General features: G+C 35.6%; 1 protein-coding gene across 1 annotated transcript; it reads left to right on the top strand.

The window, feature by feature from the left end:
• Positions 1-16,532: 16,532 nt before the first annotated feature.
• On the top strand, positions 16,533-18,201 carry LOC131874525 (uncharacterized). Its single transcript, XM_059217944.1, has 4 exons — positions 16,533-17,502; positions 17,595-17,672; positions 17,779-17,856; positions 17,948-18,201. The coding sequence occupies exons 1-4, from the start codon at positions 17,110-17,112 to the stop codon at positions 18,041-18,043; spliced, it is 645 nt and encodes a 214-aa protein (XP_059073927.1). The 5' UTR covers positions 16,533-17,109; the 3' UTR covers positions 18,044-18,201.
• The last annotated feature ends 1,439 nt before the right edge of the window (positions 18,202-19,640 follow it).

The raw sequence follows: 19,640 nt of genomic DNA, 5'->3' as shown, positions 1-19,640 counted from the left end.
TCTTTTGTCGAAGGGCTAATGGCAAACAGGATGCCTAGATACATGTTGATCTTGGTGGGCCCTACCCATCCCCATCCTTTGTTTCCCATCCAACTAGGAGGTTGTTCAGACCATCCAATGACAATAGACTTGTGTGCAGCCACTTTAGCTCCAGAATCTGCACAAAAAAGTTGAAGCCTATTGATGATGTTATCAAAATTCTTCTCATCTAACTCAAGAAACAAAGTTGTGTCATTTGCAAACTGTGCATTCAAGAGAGTTTCAGCATTAGGTAACTTAATGCCTCTGGCTGAAGGGCCCAACTCATTTCTTCTAAGCACATAAAAGAGAGAATCAGCAACAATCACGAAAAGAGCGGGGCCAATGGAACACCCTTTCTTGATCGACCTTTGCAATTGGATGGGCTCAGAGAACTTGCCATTAACATCAATCACAGTAGAAGAATCATTAAACAAAATCTCCACCCATCTGCAGAAGTAAAGGGGGAACCCGAAAGCTTGTAGCATGCCCAAAACAAATGGCCACTCAATTCTATCATAAGCCTTTTCAAAGTCCAGCAAGATCATGACTGCACTTTGCCCTTATTCTTAGCCCAATGCATGGCCTCCTAGCTAGTTTTTTGTAAGATATATCTGCCTCTAATGAATCCAATCTGTGTGACCAAAATGAACTTCCCCAATATGTTAGTGAGTCTCCTTGCAAGAGTTTTGGCAACAATTTTGTATGACAAATTAAGCAATGTGATTGGTCGTCAGTTTTTAACTTGAGTCTCATCTCCATCCTTTGGAAGCAATTTGATCACCCCCTGTTAATACTAGTGCCAAGAGACCCCCTGATAAATGCCTCATTGTATACTTGCAGCAACTCTTCACAAATCCAATCAATTTTTTTCTTATAGAATTCTGCAGGTAGCCCATCTATACCAGGAGATTTCCCATTAGCCAATGCTTTGATAGTCTCTTCAATTTCAACAACAGAAATATCTCCTGACAACATTTTTGCATCCTCTCTTGTAATTTTTTTTGGAATCATCTTTAGACATTGGGCCATAGTAGTGTAACTGTCTTTTTTGTGCTCAGAAGTAAACAATTGACTTTAAAAATCAAAGAAAGCCTTACAAATCTCATTAGGATCAGAGGATACACCACCACTGAGTTTAATCTCTTCAATCCTTTCCCTTTTTTGCTTATGTCTGATCAAATTGAAGAAGTAAAGAGGGCCTCTATCTCCTTATTTTAACCAGTTCATCTTGATCGTCACTCTCTGCCATTTATGCTCGAAGTTTTGAATCTTTCTAAGCTCCCCTCTAGTCTTTACAAGCTCACCCTCTACCACATTATCTTGTCTATCAGCTTGCATCATACCTTCCAGTTTGTATAGCTTCCCCTGAAGTGCCTCCTCCAGTTTGTTTCGATCCATAGCCTTCTTTTCACCCACAAACTGAAACATCCTACTCCAAACCTCAATCAAGGAATCCCAAATCTCAATGGGGCCAGCATCTTTGTTACAAAACTTAGCTAGGCAAGTAGCCATCCTGATAGCTGCTACAATGTCCTCATCTTTAAGCAAGGAAGAATTAAATTTGAATAAATCCTTCCCCCTAACCCTCGGCGTAGGTGGAGAAACAATATCTATAATGATGAGGGCACAAATAGGAGAGTGATCAGATATGGTCACGAGGTTCACCTTCACAACGTTATTGTCATCATCACCACAAAACTTGAAAGCGAAAACATCAACATATATTATATCAAGTCTGCAATATATCCTTTGTTGACTAATCTAATTGTTGCACCAAGTGATCCAAATACCTTTGGGGCGTTATTTCATTCTTTCTAATGGGTCACATAGGTTCAATCTTCTTTTGCATTTAGACCAGAAAAATTGCTCATTCTCTTTCCACATATGTTTAGCACCCCCAATTTTGTCCTCTCTATATTCAACCATGTTAAAGTCGCCAGTGACAATCCAATGTGCCTTGGGGAGATGAGAGGACATCCAATCCCACAGTGAAGCCCTCTCCCTATAATCGTTAGAGGCATAGATATTACATAGGCCAAAGTCTCTACCTTGATAACTGAATATGATCCAACAAACCCTGTTACAAGGAGAAACCCCCGATTTTGTAATATGATCAACCCATCTGGGGCTGACCAAAATAGAAGCTCCTCCCTTACCCCTTTCATGTTCTGTTATAAAACATTTAGCTTGACTCCAAACAAATTTGAGAGTATTGGAATCCATGAACCCTACAACCTTAATCTCTTGCAGGAAGATAAAATATTTTTCTTTCATCTTGTGGCACCAATCCCTGACAACATATTTCATGTCTCTCATTTAAAAACCCCTAACATTCCAGCTTGCAATATTGACACTCATTTATGATTGGGTGGGGGGGGTTTTCTGATTCTTATAAAGTCTATTAAAACATTCTGGCATATCCCCTCCTTTCTTAGGAATGTTTTTATCTACGTTCGATTGTGAGAGAGATTGCCTATCAAAAGTTTTCCTTTTTTTCTTTTTAGACACTTCCACAAATAGAGGAGAATCCTCGGTTTGTTTGGGTTCTGTCATGCTTATTTCATTGTCAACCGTAACCAATGACTTACTCACATCCTCATCATTTTGTGTTTCAACATCTTTTATTGTATTCTAATTAAGTTTCTTATATGCATCTACTATGTCATTAATAGTGGCCAAGGCCAATTGTTGTGTATTAAGCCTTTTCTGGGCAGTGTCACCATTAGGGGTGATATTCTATCTTATTGAGGATATAATTATATTTATCTGACATTGATACTAGTTTATTTTGTATGACCTGATCTCGATGTTTGATATACTATTTTACAATAGGTTATTTGAATCATTCTTATTTTATTTTGAAGCTCGTAGGAAAGTGTGAACTCTAAGCTAATGTGGGTTGAAAGACAGTTGGCCCATTCTATTTATTAGTACTTACATTTTTAAAAAGTGAGATGATTATATTGATAAAAATTTGTATATGTTAAAGGTAACTATATCATGAAGTGATTATAAAAATCAAGATAGTTGTTCTTACATTTTTCAACAAGATAAATGACTAATAACCATATTAATATTATTAAATTTTACCTCTCAGTTGGGTATTTGCATAATATTTATGTATCAAAAATTGGCTAAAGAATGGCTAACTCTCCTGCTCATTTCCCTGACTCCGTCATCGTGGTCTCTGCTCCTATTTTCGGGTATTATGCGAATTCTTTGTTTGTCGCTAGGGGTTCTTATGTTGCAAGCGGAAATGTGGCTAGCGATGGTGTTGGTCTTAGGGTTGTGGCTTCTACCTGCGGGGGCAGGTCGAAGTTTTTTGTTGATGTTGTGCTTGTTGGGGTTGTGTCGATGGCTACTCGTTCAGGCAAAGTTGTCCATGGAGATTCTGGGAGGGAGACAAGGCTTTTTCTTGCCCCTCTATTTCTGTGGTGATGGCTAGGGCTTCAGGACCTGTTACCTTGAGACGCGGGGGCAGGGGGTTTGTCCCTATGTCTTGTGTTGTCTCTGTAAAGTTGAATAAAGAGACTGAGCTGGAGATAGACTACAATGAGAAGGTTTTTTCTATGCATAGTGTTATCTACAGGTTTAGGGGGTTTTGGCCTAGTCTCCCTCAGTTGCATGACTGGATCTCCCATCACTGGGAGCCGCTCATTTCTGGTACTTTTCGCATCTACCCTTTGGATAGAGGTTTTTTTTGTTACAAAATTTGAGCATGCTGAAAATAGAAAGATTATTTTGTGTGATACTTATTTCTGTTGGAAGGACAACTTTCCTTTAATGATTAAGCCATGGCACTCTGATTTCAACCCTTTTTCTAAAATGTTTAATAAATTTCCAGTGTGGGTTTGGCTCCCTTATCTTCCCCTACATTTGTGCGCTAATTCTCTTTTTGGGGAAATTGGCAATGCTCTTAGGGATTTCTTGTTGGTGGATAATGAATCTAATGACCTTCTTCATTCTACCTTTGCTCGCATTTTGGTTGAGCTTGATGTTTCTAAAGGACTACCAGTTGAGATTGTTATCAATTCTTCTAAGGGCAGTTGGGTTCAAACCCTGGACTATGAAGGGATTCCCTTCAGGTGTCAAAGATGTTTCAAAACGGGTCATGTGGTTGAGCATTGTGGACTTGAAAAGAAGACTGTGTTAGCCTCATGGTGGAAAGGTGCTTTAAATCAAAATTATATGGTTGTGAAGAAAATTGATTTTCATGAGGTTCCTAATGCGAAGGGTCTGGTTATTGTTGTCTCCTCTCCTGTAGTCTTGGATTCTTGTGGAGGAGCTAGTGAGGCTAGTCAGTCGTCCCCACTTCTTCTTGTTGACTCCTCAGATGGTGCTCCCCCGCCTGGTGTTGGAGCTGCTATTTCTTGTTCTATTCATGTTGTTGTTTTGCCTGGTGGGACCTTTTGTGCTCCTGAGAAGGTGGATGCTATTGGTTCTTTTTCTCAAAGTTTCGTTGTTTCAAGTTTGGGTTCGTCTGATTGGACTGATGCGGTTGCCAAGGTTGAGGAGGGTTGGATTACTGTTAAGGGGAAGAAATCTAAAACGTTCACTCCCTCTTTTGACGTGACTCTTCAATCTCACAAGGGTACCACTAAAGATAAATCTTAAGGGACTCATTGTGGATGTATGGATTGTCACCCGATTGGGTTTTTGTTGTTTCTTTGGCTGCTATTTGTAATGTTCTATCTTTTGCAGCCTGTCTCTTCTTGGTTTTTTGTTTTGATTCTAAACCTTTTAGAATCTTCTTTGTAAAGGGTTTCAAGGCCCCTTCAAAACCTGTTTTTGCCTTAATCCAAAACCATATTAATATTATTTAGAAGATCGAAACATTTAATGGAAATTATTCAACTAACTAAAAGTATAAGACACTCCCTTGACCAAATCAATAATTTCTCAAGTGAGGACCTTGAATAGACGCGTATTAAAGATTATAATGGTGAGGTAGTCTTGTTAGTTGTAATCCCTCTTGAAAGACTCCCTCACTTTGTCAAAGGGAAAGGTTTGTTGGATAGTACAAAGATGACATGTATATGTAAATTGCATAGAGAGAACAACCCAACAAACTACACCAACTGCACCACAAAGTTGTACTCAAGGTTTACATAGATTTAGTATAATCAATATTCATGTCACTTTTTATATTTAGTCTTTGTTATATCAATTACTATTTTTTGTGCATGTTTAAATAGTTATTAGTATTCTTTTGGCCTTGAGGATGATAGAAATAAATTTTAAAACATGAAAATGAAGTTAAGTTTTGTGATGCTATTGCTAATTTCTTCCATGGGAGTAATAATGCTTTTAGTGATCCAAGGAGTAGTTTTGCACCAACGTTTTTGAATGAATACAAATCATATATTAACTTTTATTGTTTATGGGTGTGGATTCAACATAATATGAAAACAAACAATGCCTATATTGTGGTTTGATTGAGTTAACGAATAAGGGCATATGTTTGTTGAGGAAAGATTTATTGAGTGCATGGAAAAGAGTGCATTCCATTTGATCCCAAGAAAATGAAGATGATGTGAAGTGTCAACTTTTTGCATGTAGAGGAAAAAGTTAACATCTCCTAGTATAACATACCAAACGCCATGAAAAAAGTTTCATTTAACATAGGCATCCAAACACTATGGATGCAAGAAATGATGGCAAAACATTCACATAATTTAATTATTGCAATGGATTCTACACTCTCAAAAAATAAATATAGTGCAAGTCAAATCGTGTTAATTATATTTATGCATTTTAATTTAATCATTAATTTATTTTATCTCAAACATTAACTTATTGATGGTTTATTCTTGTGTATTACCAATCATATACCTTTCCTATTTTCAATGAGCAAGAGACAGCTACACCTATTGTATGGTTCATATTCTCAAGAAACAAAGTTAAGGATATAAATGAATGGGTAACAAAAGTTTATAAATAAGGAAAGTAGGATAGAGAAGATTGGCATGTCAATCATTCATGATAAATTATGTTACTATTGAGATTGAAGCCATCAAGTTTCATTTGCATTAGTTTCTTTATTTAAACTAAATTCAACTCATTATATCTTCTTAGTATTTAGTTTACAACAATATATCCACCATAATAAAACAACATAAAATGGTTTCAATTTAATATTTTATTTTTTAGAATGTTACTTAACAACTTATATAAATGTCATTCACACATACATGGGGCATGGTTGAAAAATGTGTATAGGTGGTTGTAACGTCCCCATTTTCAAGTTCTCTAGTAATGCAATTGTTGCTAACTTTCTAGGTTTGTGTCAACATGTTCAAAGAGGTAATTTGATGTTACTAGTGAGCTGAGATGATTTAGAGAAATCATATGATGCTTTCAGATGTTATTTTTGACTCGTGGTTTGGGCTCCAAGATTGTTGGAGGGAGTGTCTATTTCTAGTAAGCCAATCAAGCATGTTTATCATCAGGATCACTCCTACACAGTAAGATTTCATTTTTGATGCTTTTGATCATTTCTGCTAGTTGGGTTTAATATTGAGCTATATTTAATTGTTTTCACTAAGGTTGTCTTTTTTATTAAATATATTTATTGTGCACCTTGATGTTATAGCTCGTTGGAAAGAGAATGGAAAGTTTTAAATGATGGGATGCTTAAAATTACTTTAAGTGTCAGAAATATTTCAAAAGTAAATTAAATCACTCTTTGGAGTTAAAAGACAATAAATAAATAAATAAAGTAATTTTAAAATAGAGTTTCTGAAAAATTACCTAAAAGACTTATAAAAAGGAGAATCGGGAACTCATTTGGTATCTTGAATTTATTATTTATGATATTTTCCTTTGAGAAATACACGTGTGGTTCTGGAGATTTGGGCTTGGTCCATCTCGGCTTTCTTGAGGATGACTATTGAAGAAGACTAACTACAGTAGTGAAAGATCTACTCTGGATAGTATTTGTTGGAGATATCTTACAGGTTATTAATAGTGCATTTCTAGCTTGATTTTTTTAGTGTTGTTCAAGTTTCAAGAATATTTGGAGACATTTCATAGTGTTGGTTGTACCATTCCAGGTACCCTGAGATTTACTTTTTTGTTCATATCTCAGAAAATAAGACATACTATTTTGGGTATTGTCTCAAAGGTTGTCATATGCCTAGGGGATGAGGACATGTATATAATGTGGCTTTTGGTTTGGCATTTATTTTTCTACCCCAAGTTGCCCTCTGCAAGCAACACCCGACTTGGGTATTGGCATGTGGGAATTTGTGAGGTATTACCTCATTTTTTGTAGGTTGCAAAATCATCTTTTTGAGGAATATAAGGGTTCCTAACATATTTGGATCAATTTGGAAGGTAAAAGAAGTGACTTGAATTTCTTATGTGAATCCCCCCTATGCTTTTTCATGTATTTAGTTGTTGGAACAAAATTCTAAGTTACATTTTCTAATTATTATAGGCTTGGATTGGTGGTTTGTAGATTTTCATATGATTGAAATATCATGGCTGACCTTTATTAATATTTGTATGATATTTTATAGCGAATTTGAAGACATTTGATATCTTTAGTAGTAATAAGATACATGTTTTTTAAGGAACTCATGCTTAGTCTATTTGGTTAGTGCATATTTGATTGTAATATCCAAGCTAAATGTCAAAACATCCTGATTTTGTGAACAACAATTTGTAAGGGTTCATGTATTTCAGTTTTAGATGATGTTTTTGATTAAAAAAGCAACGTTAACTAGGGCGCTGACCTTTTACAAAGCCAAAGGCTATCAAAATTAAAAAGACCAAGCAGGGGTGCAAACCCCAAAAGAACAAAGCCAGACAAGCCAAACTGACTTGTCAAACCATCAACAATCCAACCCAAATCAAGAGGGGGGAGAAAAACCCGAAACTTGACCAGGGGGGCTTGGAAAGGAGGTTAGATTTTCCTTTCCGCCTACGACAAACAACCGTCCAGGCAACACTATCATTAGGAACTTTTGAAGAAGAATCAAGCGGGGAAGACCCTACAGAGTCACTGCCAAACTGTTGTTGCAGAGCGGCAATAGGTTGCTACAGTGGAGCAGCAGCAAGAGAACAAACACCAAGAGCAAAGTGAAGGTGAGGAGCAGGAGCAACAGGTGCAGGAACCAAGGGGGAAGGGCCCGCCACAATAGTAACATCAACCAGGCCTTCATCAACAGTAAGGGGCACCTCATCATGAGATGAATTAACCGAAATAGAATCTGAAGCATTAATCATCAAGTGGTCTTCCATAGCATCCTTCCACCAAGTAGCAGCACCTTTGTGACGAGAGAGAGAACAGTCAGAAGCAAGGTGACTTGTTGAGAAGCACCTTCGACAGCGAAAAGGGAGGCCCTCATAATCCAACGGTTGAGTCCAACGCCTATCCCCAACCATAAGAACCACATCCCTAGGGAGGGCCATAGATATGTCAACGTCAATTAAAAGGCGAGCAAAGGTAGAAAGACCCATGGAGAACATGGCATCATCAACCTTCAAGAAGCTGCCAATGGAGTTACCAATGGCCTCAAAACAAGAAGGTTCTCAGAAATGAAGGGGGAGATTGGGGAGGCGGACACAAACCGGATGAACAGAGAGGGGCTCGGTAAGGGGGTTGAAGGAAGGAGTCCAGGGCTTAATAGAGAGGGAGTGATCCCCCCAAGTCCATAGCTTACCCAAAATCAAATCACACTCATGAGTAGAGGTAAAGGAGGCAACAAAAAACCCCTTAGCACAAGGGAAAAGCTCAATGCCATAAGAAACAAGGGGCTTCCAAGAATCACTCACCCAGCGATGAAGGTTTGGGAGGGAAGGCCAAAACCCAGTAAATCTGCAGACCAGAGCACTGCGTTGATAGAAGTAAACATTCTCCATAACCTCTTGGCCACAAACCACAACAGGAGAGGTCTTGGCACAAGGGAGAGGACGAACTCCCTTAGAAGGTTGGGCAGTAGATTTAGTCACACGGGCAAAGCTATGCTTTCCAGCAAAGGGTCTAGGCGGAGCATCTTCACCCCGAGCATCACCAGCAATAGGAGCAAGGGCCTCCAAATCCAAAATTGGGTCAGAGACACCAACCGTGGGGGACCTAGCTCAAAACCCCAGCGCAGAGGGCGTGGGTGAAGATGGAAGAGATCCTCCATCAACAACCACAGGAGGAGGGAGACCAGAAAACCGCACACCCTGCAGACCACCAGCGACAGAGGCATAGGGGCGAGACGAAGCATCCACATCACCCACCAGGGAGGAGGCACGCACAGAGGCAATGCCACCGATTTCCATAGTAGGAATGACGAAGGCCGAGGGAGAAGAGCCATCATTAGAATTTGAAATGGCCCCATGGGCGGGAAGAGTCGTTGCAAAGTGAAGCGTCATCGTTGTTCCTTTAGTTTTAGATGATGTTAATGTTACTTTTCTATAGAAATTTATATGTTGTGAATGAATGAAACAAATCAAAATAGTATTTAAAGTATTTATTTGTATTGCCAATTTTCATGATTCGACAAATTAATGTACTTTTTCAATAAATGTATGCAAATTGTTTAATGAAATTACTCTAACTTAAACGTCCAAAAAAAAGTTAATACTAAATAGGGTTGCATACAATAGTGGTACTAGAGCAATGTATTGTGCTATCCTAAAGGGTTGTAGGAAAGATGAAGACTTTTGAATATCAACTACTAGAAGAGTTGCTAGGATTGAAGCAAATTTGTTAATGACAAAGTAAGAATTATAAACAGTTGCATAAAATTAATCAAAGTTCTAATGAGAGTTGGTAAAACTTAAATTATGAGCATCCTAGGTGATTAAGATCTATATTTAAAAGGAAAATGGAAACAAATGACAAAGGTTCTTCTAGTACAAGAAATCTTGATGGTAGAAAGAATGAGTTACGATGATTTTTTTTTGTTTTTCTTACAAAAGGCTTTGGGAGCCAAATCACCAATGCACGAGTGAGAAGGTGAAAGTATTAGAGAAAGAAAAAATCTACGGAAAGAGAAACACAAATATTGTCATATCAAATACCCTATCATCTTAGTTCAAGAGTGTGTTGATGTCAAGCTTATTGAAAACTCCAACCCCCACATGCCATCGTTTCAGAAGATTCAGGAAAAGAAAATTGCTTCTATTAGTCTCGATGCTTCTCAAATTAAGGATGTAGCTAAATCTTTGTATGCTTCCACTAGTGAAGATGAGTACATCGATGTCCATAAGATCAAAGAATCTAAAGATAACTCAAGAAAGCAAGTATGAACCAGTAATGAAGAATAAAGGACTAATATAGTTTGGTTCCAGCAAATTGACACAATGGCCAATAAGGAGAAAGAATTAGTAGTTGTTATAAATAAGGGGTACCCAAGTCTCCTCGCTGGTGAACTAGAAAACATTATTGATAAACCTTATGAAGAGATGTATTCCCTTGTTCATAACGTTGCCCCACCATTTTTACATGTAGAGTGCATGGCATCACCTAGTGAAATAGTGGAATTTGAAGATGATGATATTCACAATTGAGAACAAATAAGAAAGTATAATGTGTGATATCTCATGTCACTTTAATGAATTTGAACAAAGGCCTTTTGCATTGTAGGATTTGAAAGACCAATTATTGGTCACATAGGAGAAGATTGTGCAAGTATTGACAAAGGTGGATGATTCTCATAAATACATTGAAAAACTTATTTGAAAAACTCAAATTGAGGATGGGTAAAAAGGAGTTGCAAGTGGAGTCACTAGTACTCAATGGCACACAATCAAAAAAACATTGGAAAGGATGAAATCAAATTACTTGTAGCTATTTATGGATAGGGATCTTGCTATCAAGTTTGCAGTAAATAAAGAAAAAGAGGTTGATGGTCTTTGCTACCAAGTATGGCTCATTTCTCACTATGCAAAGCAAAAAATCATATTCCATATTGTAGTCACACCTAAGGAATAGGAAACTCATACAAGGATCGTGGAGATTAACCAAATAGTTCAAGGGATGGATGAACTCAATAGGGATGAATTATTGCATGGCATTTCTAGAATTCCTTACACTTATGAGACACAATGTGCTAATAAAGATTAGGAGGTACAAGTTAGTGAATTTTTGAATTTTAATGATCAATCTTCACATGATGATATAGTTTACAACCATGGATTTGTTGGTATAACTGTTATGCATTCAAATTTTAGAGGGGAACACTTGATACATCAGCAACTATTGATGAGCAACCAAAGTTAGAACAAGAGTTGCATGAGTATCGCAAGGACACCAATGAAAGGAATGAGACAAATGTTGATTTTATGATTATGAACAATAGTCCACTATCTGCATTTAATATTGTGCATCCTAAGAGGATAGCTAAAATCTATGTGAATGGCATTGGCTTGGGGTATCATTGAACAAGATTGTAAGGATGAGCATGAATCACCTTTAAGCGTGAATCTACATATTGATGATGCATGGGGTGCCTTGAACATCATTCCTTTAAGAAGGTTATCAGACAAGGCATTAATGATTACAACATTGATCCTACTCTTTGATATTCATTGCTAGCTAAGGGTATTTACCCCCTTCTTGTTGATTTGTCATAATTCCCTTAGCATGTAGAAAATTGGAGAGTTTTCAGACTTGTTTCAAAGGTTGTCAACATGCACATTGATGCATAATGGTCGTCCTATAGCATTGATCACAACATCTTTAGACTTTGCATTGAGAGCAACCGATTGCACAGGTTGGAATTCACGGGATTGTTACTTCCACTCTGGAAGTGTGATTCTTTATTTCTATGATTTAGTGTGTGATGCATATCCTTTCACTTTAAGGATTTATGATTATCAAGTTGCATAATGTAGTAATAAGGTATTTCCAATTGAGTTGTCTATTGTGTCATCTAGGATCAATGATAGATTTTTTTTTAGTGGACTAAATTATGGATTGGACCATATTTGGTTGATAGTTGATCTCGTATTATTAAATGATAGAGTGGATAACATTGATATTGATTTTGGAAGCATCCTCGAATGCACTCTTGGTGGAGGTCACATGGAAATCAGAGTAGTGCAATATCAACATGGAGTAACTAATGATGATGGAAGAAACATAATATGGGAGGTTATTGTTGAATATCTGAAATACTGAGAGGGGAAGGGTGAATCAGTATTCCCTTGAACTTGGGTAAATGTACAGAGTTGGGTCCCAATCCCGCGGAAGTCCGCGGGTTGGGAAATGAGCCCGCTAGAAATGGGTGCCCGATTTTTACAAATCGGGCACCCGTTTAGCTTCTGGTGCGCGAGCCAACAAAAAATGGGCGTCCGTTCAGCAACGGGTGCCTGAAGCTAAACGGACGCCCGTTTATTTCAAATCGGGCACCCGATTTGAAAAAAACGGGCGTCTGTTTTTTAAATGTTTTTTTTTTTTTTAAAACCATTTTCCCATCATTTTTACTGTTTGGAAAACGGGCAGGCGTTTCTGAGGAGCACGGGTACTCATTTTTTTCACCTCAGCAAACCCCCTAGACCATTTTTACCTCCTTCCAGGTATTTAGCTTTATTTTTTATATTCTATTTTATTTATTTTTATTGTTTTTCATAAAAAAATGTTAATGTATTGTTATTTTTTAATTTTTATGTTTTAAAGTTTGAAAATCGTCTTTTATTTCATGTTTAAAATAGTTTTCAGTTTTCAAATATTGCAAAAAACATGAATAGTAAAAATCGTAGGAAAAAAACAAAAAACATGAATAGTATTTAAACCGTAGGTAAAAAACAAAAAACAAAAAACAAAAACGTAAATGAACAGTAAACATTAGATGCAAAAAACAGACAATAAACCCTGAACAGAAAAATGAATAAACATTAGACGCAAAAAATAGACAATAAACCCTGAACAGAAAAACGAACAATAAACATTAGACGCAAAAAACAGACAATAAACCCTGAATAGAAAAACGAACACTAAACCCTAAATAGAAAAAAATGAACTAGTCCCAGGAGAAATTTGACTATCTTGGTTGATTAACCCTAAACCCTAAACCCTAAATTAAATGGTGCTTAGTGATGAGTGTTTTTCCTAGCAGTGTTGTATCAAATGGAACATATATTTAGTTTTTGATTGGAGCTTTTAGAGTTAAATTTAGTTTTTTTTGGTTTTCAGTCTATCATAATCAGCAAAGGTAGAATAGATCATCATTCATCTCAATGTAACTACAAAATTACAAATCACCATAAGGCGATCCAACACATCATGGGTCCAAAGCAATCACAAAACATATATCAAACTAAGCAAACAATAAACACTCAGGGGCATACAATGCAACAAATGAAGCATCTAGAATAAGATCAAAGTAAAACTGAAAGATTTACATTCAAAATGTAAATGGCACAATCATACGCACATGGCCAAATCCACATCAAGAATGAAGAATGCAAATGAGTAAAAGGGATTGGCATTAGAGGGGCATAGAATATAGTGAGGGAAATGTTGAGGAGCCCCTGAATTTTATCCATGTCGTTGTGTTTAGGTGACCTCTCAAGATTATGCACCATCATTGTGTCATAATGTGTCAAAAATATATTGGTTAGATTATTGAACTAAGGCCTATACAAGTATGGTGGAAGACCTTTGAGGGTAGTGTTAGTGTTGGTCTTAATGATAACAACTAATAATTAAGACCTCATGTATAGGGCATGGTGGCCCATTTTTTTGCATGATCAAGAGGATTGGCTATGATTAGAAATGGGTCATTGTAGATAGTGTAGGAATTGTCTAGGCTACAAGTGGATATCAACTAATACAATCACTACATCATTATGTTTTCATACATGTCAATATAAGAGTAGGCCATGAAAGTGTATGTTATAATTATTTGGTTTATCTTATACCAATTTGTAATAAAATGTAATTTGTTATACCAATATGTATCACTAGGCAATAATCACCTTGTAATTCTTTAGTGCATAGTTTGCACAATGGTGGGAATATGTAATTATTTTAGATGAAATAGAATTATTATCAATTGCGAAGTATCATGTTTATAATCCATCACATGTTACTAAGAATTATGAATAAGCTCCCAACTACCTATGATGCTTGAGACAAGTATGGAGGTAGGTAACATCACAAATTTTTTTATCTAAGAGGGGTTTTTCTTTAACCTAATTATGTTCATTATTAATGTAGGCTTATGAAAATGGATCTTAAGACTCCTTTTAATTATGGACATGAAAATTGTTAAGGGAGAATCAAGGTAGGGTTGTCTAAGAAATGTTTGTTAATTTCTCGAAAGGATTGGACTTAGTGACCTACTTGCCTCAAATGGAAAGCAAGAAAGTATAAATAGAAGGTGTACATCAAGAGTTTGAGGTATTGCAATCTTATTGTAGCAATATTAGTAAAGTGTTGGTTGGTTTGCAAAATGCACATGAAAATAGTAGAGTGTGTGTTGGAAGTGAATGTATTATATTATGTGAAAGCATTAATTGAAATAGTAAAATAAGAACCAACAAGAAGGGAGAGTTGAGGGTGGTGTCTATATAGGGTAGATGAGTTATGTATTCTAATATATGACAATTTTTCTTGGATAGGTTTCATTATAAACCCCACTAAATTACTTAAAAATTTACACGTCTATATAAATTTATTTTGCCAAGTATATATTAAATTAAAAAACTGATTATATATTTATATGTGTATGTATCATTTTACATTTAGAATGAATTGATTCTAAATTTTTTATGATAATTGCTTGTATTTCATTACCAAATGTTTATTCTAATTGATATAATTGATGTACATAATTAAAATATATTTTGAAAATTATTTAATATGTAAATAAAAGTTGATCTTAAGTAAATAAATTATTTAATATGATATAATGAATTTCCTCTTAAGTATCACCATCGAAGGGTATGTGATCTTCATCTATAAAGGGAATGAAACAATCTACAATAGGATCCTCTAGGAATGGAGAGATATGAGGGTCTCCATGGATCTCCTAAAGTCTATTCCAAAGTGTGTGGGGAAATCAATATCCAATGCAATACACATAGAATCATGATCTTGATACTAGATCAAATCACTCCTACATGGTCAATGATGTTACACCAAGATTATATATTTTCTAGTGTTTCTAGTTTAGGTATGACTCCATACATAAAAGGAAAATGATTAAACCACCTAAAACTTATGAAGATACCATTTTACAAAAGAATCATAGTTATCCCTTTATAATTTTACCACAAAAGGATGAATAGAGAAACCTATGATGCCTCCTCATGTTTGTAATTGTAATTGTAAATTTTCAAGTTTGTAATTTAAAATTAGAAAGGGAACACTCACATCGACAAACAAAAGGGACTAGTTTAATTATAATAGTAAAGAGATTGGATATTATTTTTATATTTCCCAAATTGATTGAGCATAATGATTTTATAAAATTTAAAATAATTATATGCTTGGTTTTAGATCACCTCCTTTGACTTTACAAGTCATGGAAGATCTTCTAAAGCCCAAATGCACCTTCAACTTTAAAAAACTATGTAGTTTTATGATCAACCCTTCATATATCTTGTCGAACATTGATGAAGTGAGCTTCTAAAAATAAGAATAACCAATACATATGCTCTACTAAAAAGATCATAATCCTAAAAAATCTGTAAGGATTGGAATAGTAATTCCAATTTTTAAGAACATTCTATTGGAAAGGAATGGATAGAAATGCAACTAAACACTCTCAATGGATTAATCATAGTTAGAGGAATCGACTAGGATCAATTCATGAAGAAATAACTCTTATCTTAAAATTAATAGATGTCAAAAGAAAGGAAAATAAAATCTAGGGTTAAAAATCTTGAGACATGTAGCTAGCTTAACATGAAAAGAACATAAAAAATTTCCACAACTTAAGTAGGTAAAAAAGGAGCTACAAAAATCACTTTTATAATTTTTTTGAGGAGAATCTCGCATTGAGCCTTCACCCATTAGACTTGAATCAATTTTCCTTTTTAGTGAAATTATTGCTAGTGAGGGGGATTTAAAATTGTAAGATAAAATAGACTTCCTATATTTTGTTCTCTTTAGTAACACAAGTGAAGATAGTCAAATATAAATGATGCCTTTCATTAAGGACGAGATGAATTTGGATTCATTTTAAGTGAAATTAAACAAAGCCCAAAGGCCTAATGAGTTTCATGTTTCCTTGTTGGTATACCATTGCGGTGGCTTGTAGTGAAGCCTAAAGATTCAAAAGGTTACTGAAACAACTCAATTGTATATTTACTACATTAAACCCGAATAATTCTTCCCTTAAATGTCTTTTATAAATTTTCGATTAATCTCTGTTTGTAACAATTTATATAAAATCCTATAAAAGTAATCAAAAATTTAATGTTTGTAATTGTAATTGAAAATTTTAAGTTTGTAATTGTAAATTTTCATGTTTGTAATTGTAATTGTAAATTTTCAAGTTTGTAAATTTTCATGTTTGTAATTGTAATTGTAAATTTTCATGTTTTTATATATATGCAGATTATTTTCACATGATGGATGAGTTTGAGATAGATGAGCTATTAGGTATAGTACCACCTCCACCCCCTCCACTTCCACCTCCACCTCCACCTCCACCAGAGCAGTTGTGATAGACAATTAGGACAAATATTGATGCTCTGATTAGAGATATTCACACTATTAGGCGTGAGTCTCATCCACCCCCTCAGTTGTTACGCCTTGTAGATAGTATGCAAGGCATTGTACAGTTTGTGCAGGCATTAGATAGCGAGTTAGATAGCTATCGTAGCTGGCGTGAGGGATTGCGTGCATTTTACGCAGATGGCCTCACATACAAACAAGTTAATGATTTAAAAATAACATTAGATTTGAAAAAATATTTTGTGAACCCTAAAACGGGTGAAGAGATAGATCCGAAGAAGCCACGAATCTCTATTTGATGGTGTAGGCACCCGGGCATTGCTAGCCACTTTTGGGAGAGGTGGTGGATGGACTCCAATCATGAGGTCCCAATGTATTTTTTGAAGAAATTATGGGTGGAATTTTAATTGGGCAAAAAGCCCAATTACTTTGATATTAAATCTTTTCAGAGGGTTGGGAGAGGCATGCCCCAGGATAGGCCAGGAGCAAAATTGAGCGATAGGGTTAGAAACCGTGTGCGCGATGATCCATTGGTTCCTCTTCCATCACCAGTTGTTCCAACACCTTCCCATCATCGAGCAGTGGATTCTGCTTTAGGTTCATTGAGTGTCTCGTCGGGCAATTTGGTACAGCAGTTGCAGGAGGTGAAGGCTGCCCCCTGCTTAGCACATGTTTGCACGAGTTATGGGGATGTATGTAGGGGTCCACAGAGTGAGGTTGCCCTTGGAGGAGATGATGATTTTGATGATGCTAATGTTGCCCATGGTGGTTACAATGATGCCGAGGAGGCTACACATGCTAATGTCGTCTCTTCATATGTTGATCTCCTGTGGGCAGACGATGATCAGCCTAGAGAGGTACAAATTTATTTGTATAATTTACAGTGCAATATTAAATTCCTTATATATACACATTTGAACCATAACATGAGTCAATTTTTTCTAAACAGAGGATGGATCACACCACATCATTGAGGAACCAACAGCATGTTACCTCAATACCTAGAGATGTTGGTGCCCCATTTACGGTATGCACTTTCATCTAGATAGATTGTATTGATATGTACATTTAAAATAAATAATAAATTTTTTAATGTAATGATTTACATATGATATGTTTTTTCGATTTTGTAGGGTGCTCCATGTAGCACTGAGGTGGGTACTTCTTCACGTGACCCATGGACCACTGAGGCTCAGCCTCATATACCACTAGTATGTTTTTCATCCATTAATTTGAAGTGTTTACATGCTTACTAATTTAAGTACAACTTTGATTCATGTTCGTTATTTTTTGCAATTGTAGGCTTCTGGATCGTTTGATGGTGCATCACATGTACGCCTTCGACCATTAGTTACTTTCCCTGCATCACATGTATGCTTTTCTGTGATAATCTTGTAGTATATATATGTTGTTCAGGTCCACACCACTACCAATATTGGTACGGCTATGGGGTTGAGCCAAATGCAACCATCGACATTATCATTTGAGGCACGATGATTACAAAGATAATTTCTAATTTGTTTATACTGTGTACCTGGCTTTTATATGGATTATCAAAATTGATATACAATGTTCTTTTTTGCAGGACTTGGCTACGACCACTTTTCTTGTTCATGATAGTGGACCTCCACGTATCAGTGAGGGCATTGTCGAGCATGGTCGTATGGTAATTTATTTTAAAAAATTTAGTATTTAATTACTTTATAAGTGAATTATGCAAGTAACTTCTTCTCATGTAAAATCTTTTAATAATGCACAAGAGGGTGCAGACACTGATATTGCACAGACACAGGATGGTGCATCTCAGGACCACGTGCAGCAGGATGATTCATCTTAGCCACCTTCACATGGAGTGAAGAGGACTACAGATGAGATGCACGCGAGTTCTTAGATTGTATATTTTAGATCATGTCATGTTTTTGTATTGTGGATTTTTTATGATGACACTTGTTATGTTATCCTAGGACTTGTTATTATGTGATTATATATAGGACTTCTTATTATGTCATTTCCTTTCTATTATGATATCAGGTCGTGTTATGTGATTTGGCGCACTCTAGTGATTATATATGTGATACATTGTTTTGTTATTATGTTATTTGGACTTGTTTTAATGTCATTTCTTTATTAAATTATTATTTCAAGACTTGTTATTATAGTGCAACAGTTTATAATTCAATGTGCACAAAATAACATTAAGAATAAGATAACTAATACAATATTGTTTATGAAACCAAAATTGTATCAAATGTAGACAAATACAATGTTAAAGGGACAAAGAAAAACAATTATCATGATTAAATATTTAAAAGAGTCCACACAAGTATCGACTTATTAATGATAAATGAATCTCATAGAGGAATCATGATTTTCATGATTATATAACAGGATTATTAATTATAAATGAATCTCATAGAGGAATCCAATAGATTGATGGAATTAAGGCTAACCAAATTATTAGGAAGCTACAAACATAGTATCGACTTTCCTCTTAAGTTGACCACACTACTTTACTAGTGCATTGATGGTTTATTAGTGCGGATAGTAGTGGTATGGAAAGCATGGACTTCATGGTACTAAAATAAAAAAGTACACTATAAATATAGATTTGTCATACAATGATAAATATACAGTCAGGTCATATTTAAGACATAATTCTATCTTTGAACTTACAATTAATCTATGAAGAGATTACAATAAAATAAATATATCATAAAAAATTAGAATTCAATTGTCACACAATTACAATGTGCACAAAATAACATTAAGAAGAAGATAACTAATACAATGTTGTTTATGAAACCAAAATTGTATCAAATGTCAACAAATACAATGTTAAAGGGACAAAGAAAAACAATTATCATGATTAAATATAAAAGAGTTCACACAAGTAACACAAACTTACATGCATATAAATTTGATTCAACCCAATGTACCATCTGCATCCTCTCTCTTCTACAATGCGTCTATGATTGCCTCATGCTCTTCCACTAAA

Source organism: Cryptomeria japonica, chromosome 3 (assembly GCF_030272615.1).
Source record: "Cryptomeria japonica chromosome 3, Sugi_1.0, whole genome shotgun sequence".
Classification (NCBI taxonomy): Eukaryota; Viridiplantae; Streptophyta; class Pinopsida; order Cupressales; family Cupressaceae; genus Cryptomeria; species Cryptomeria japonica.
Note: the sequence above shows the minus strand (reverse complement) of the source record. Positions and strands in the feature narration are given on the sequence as shown.

What these genes read in the sequence shown, in the direction of transcription:
- LOC131874525 (XM_059217944.1), top strand. Translation starts at nt 17,110, where the DNA reads ATGCCCCAGGATAGGCCAGGAGCAAAATTGAGCGATAGGGTTAGAAAC. An exon ending in ACGATGATCAGCCTAGAGAG is followed by an intron (nt 17,503 to 17,594) that starts GTACAAATTTAT and finishes TTTTCTAAACAG; the next exon opens with AGGATGGATCACACCACATC. An exon ending in CTCAGCCTCATATACCACTA is followed by an intron (nt 17,857 to 17,947) that starts GTATGTTTTTCA and finishes TTGCAATTGTAG; the next exon opens with GCTTCTGGATCGTTTGATGG.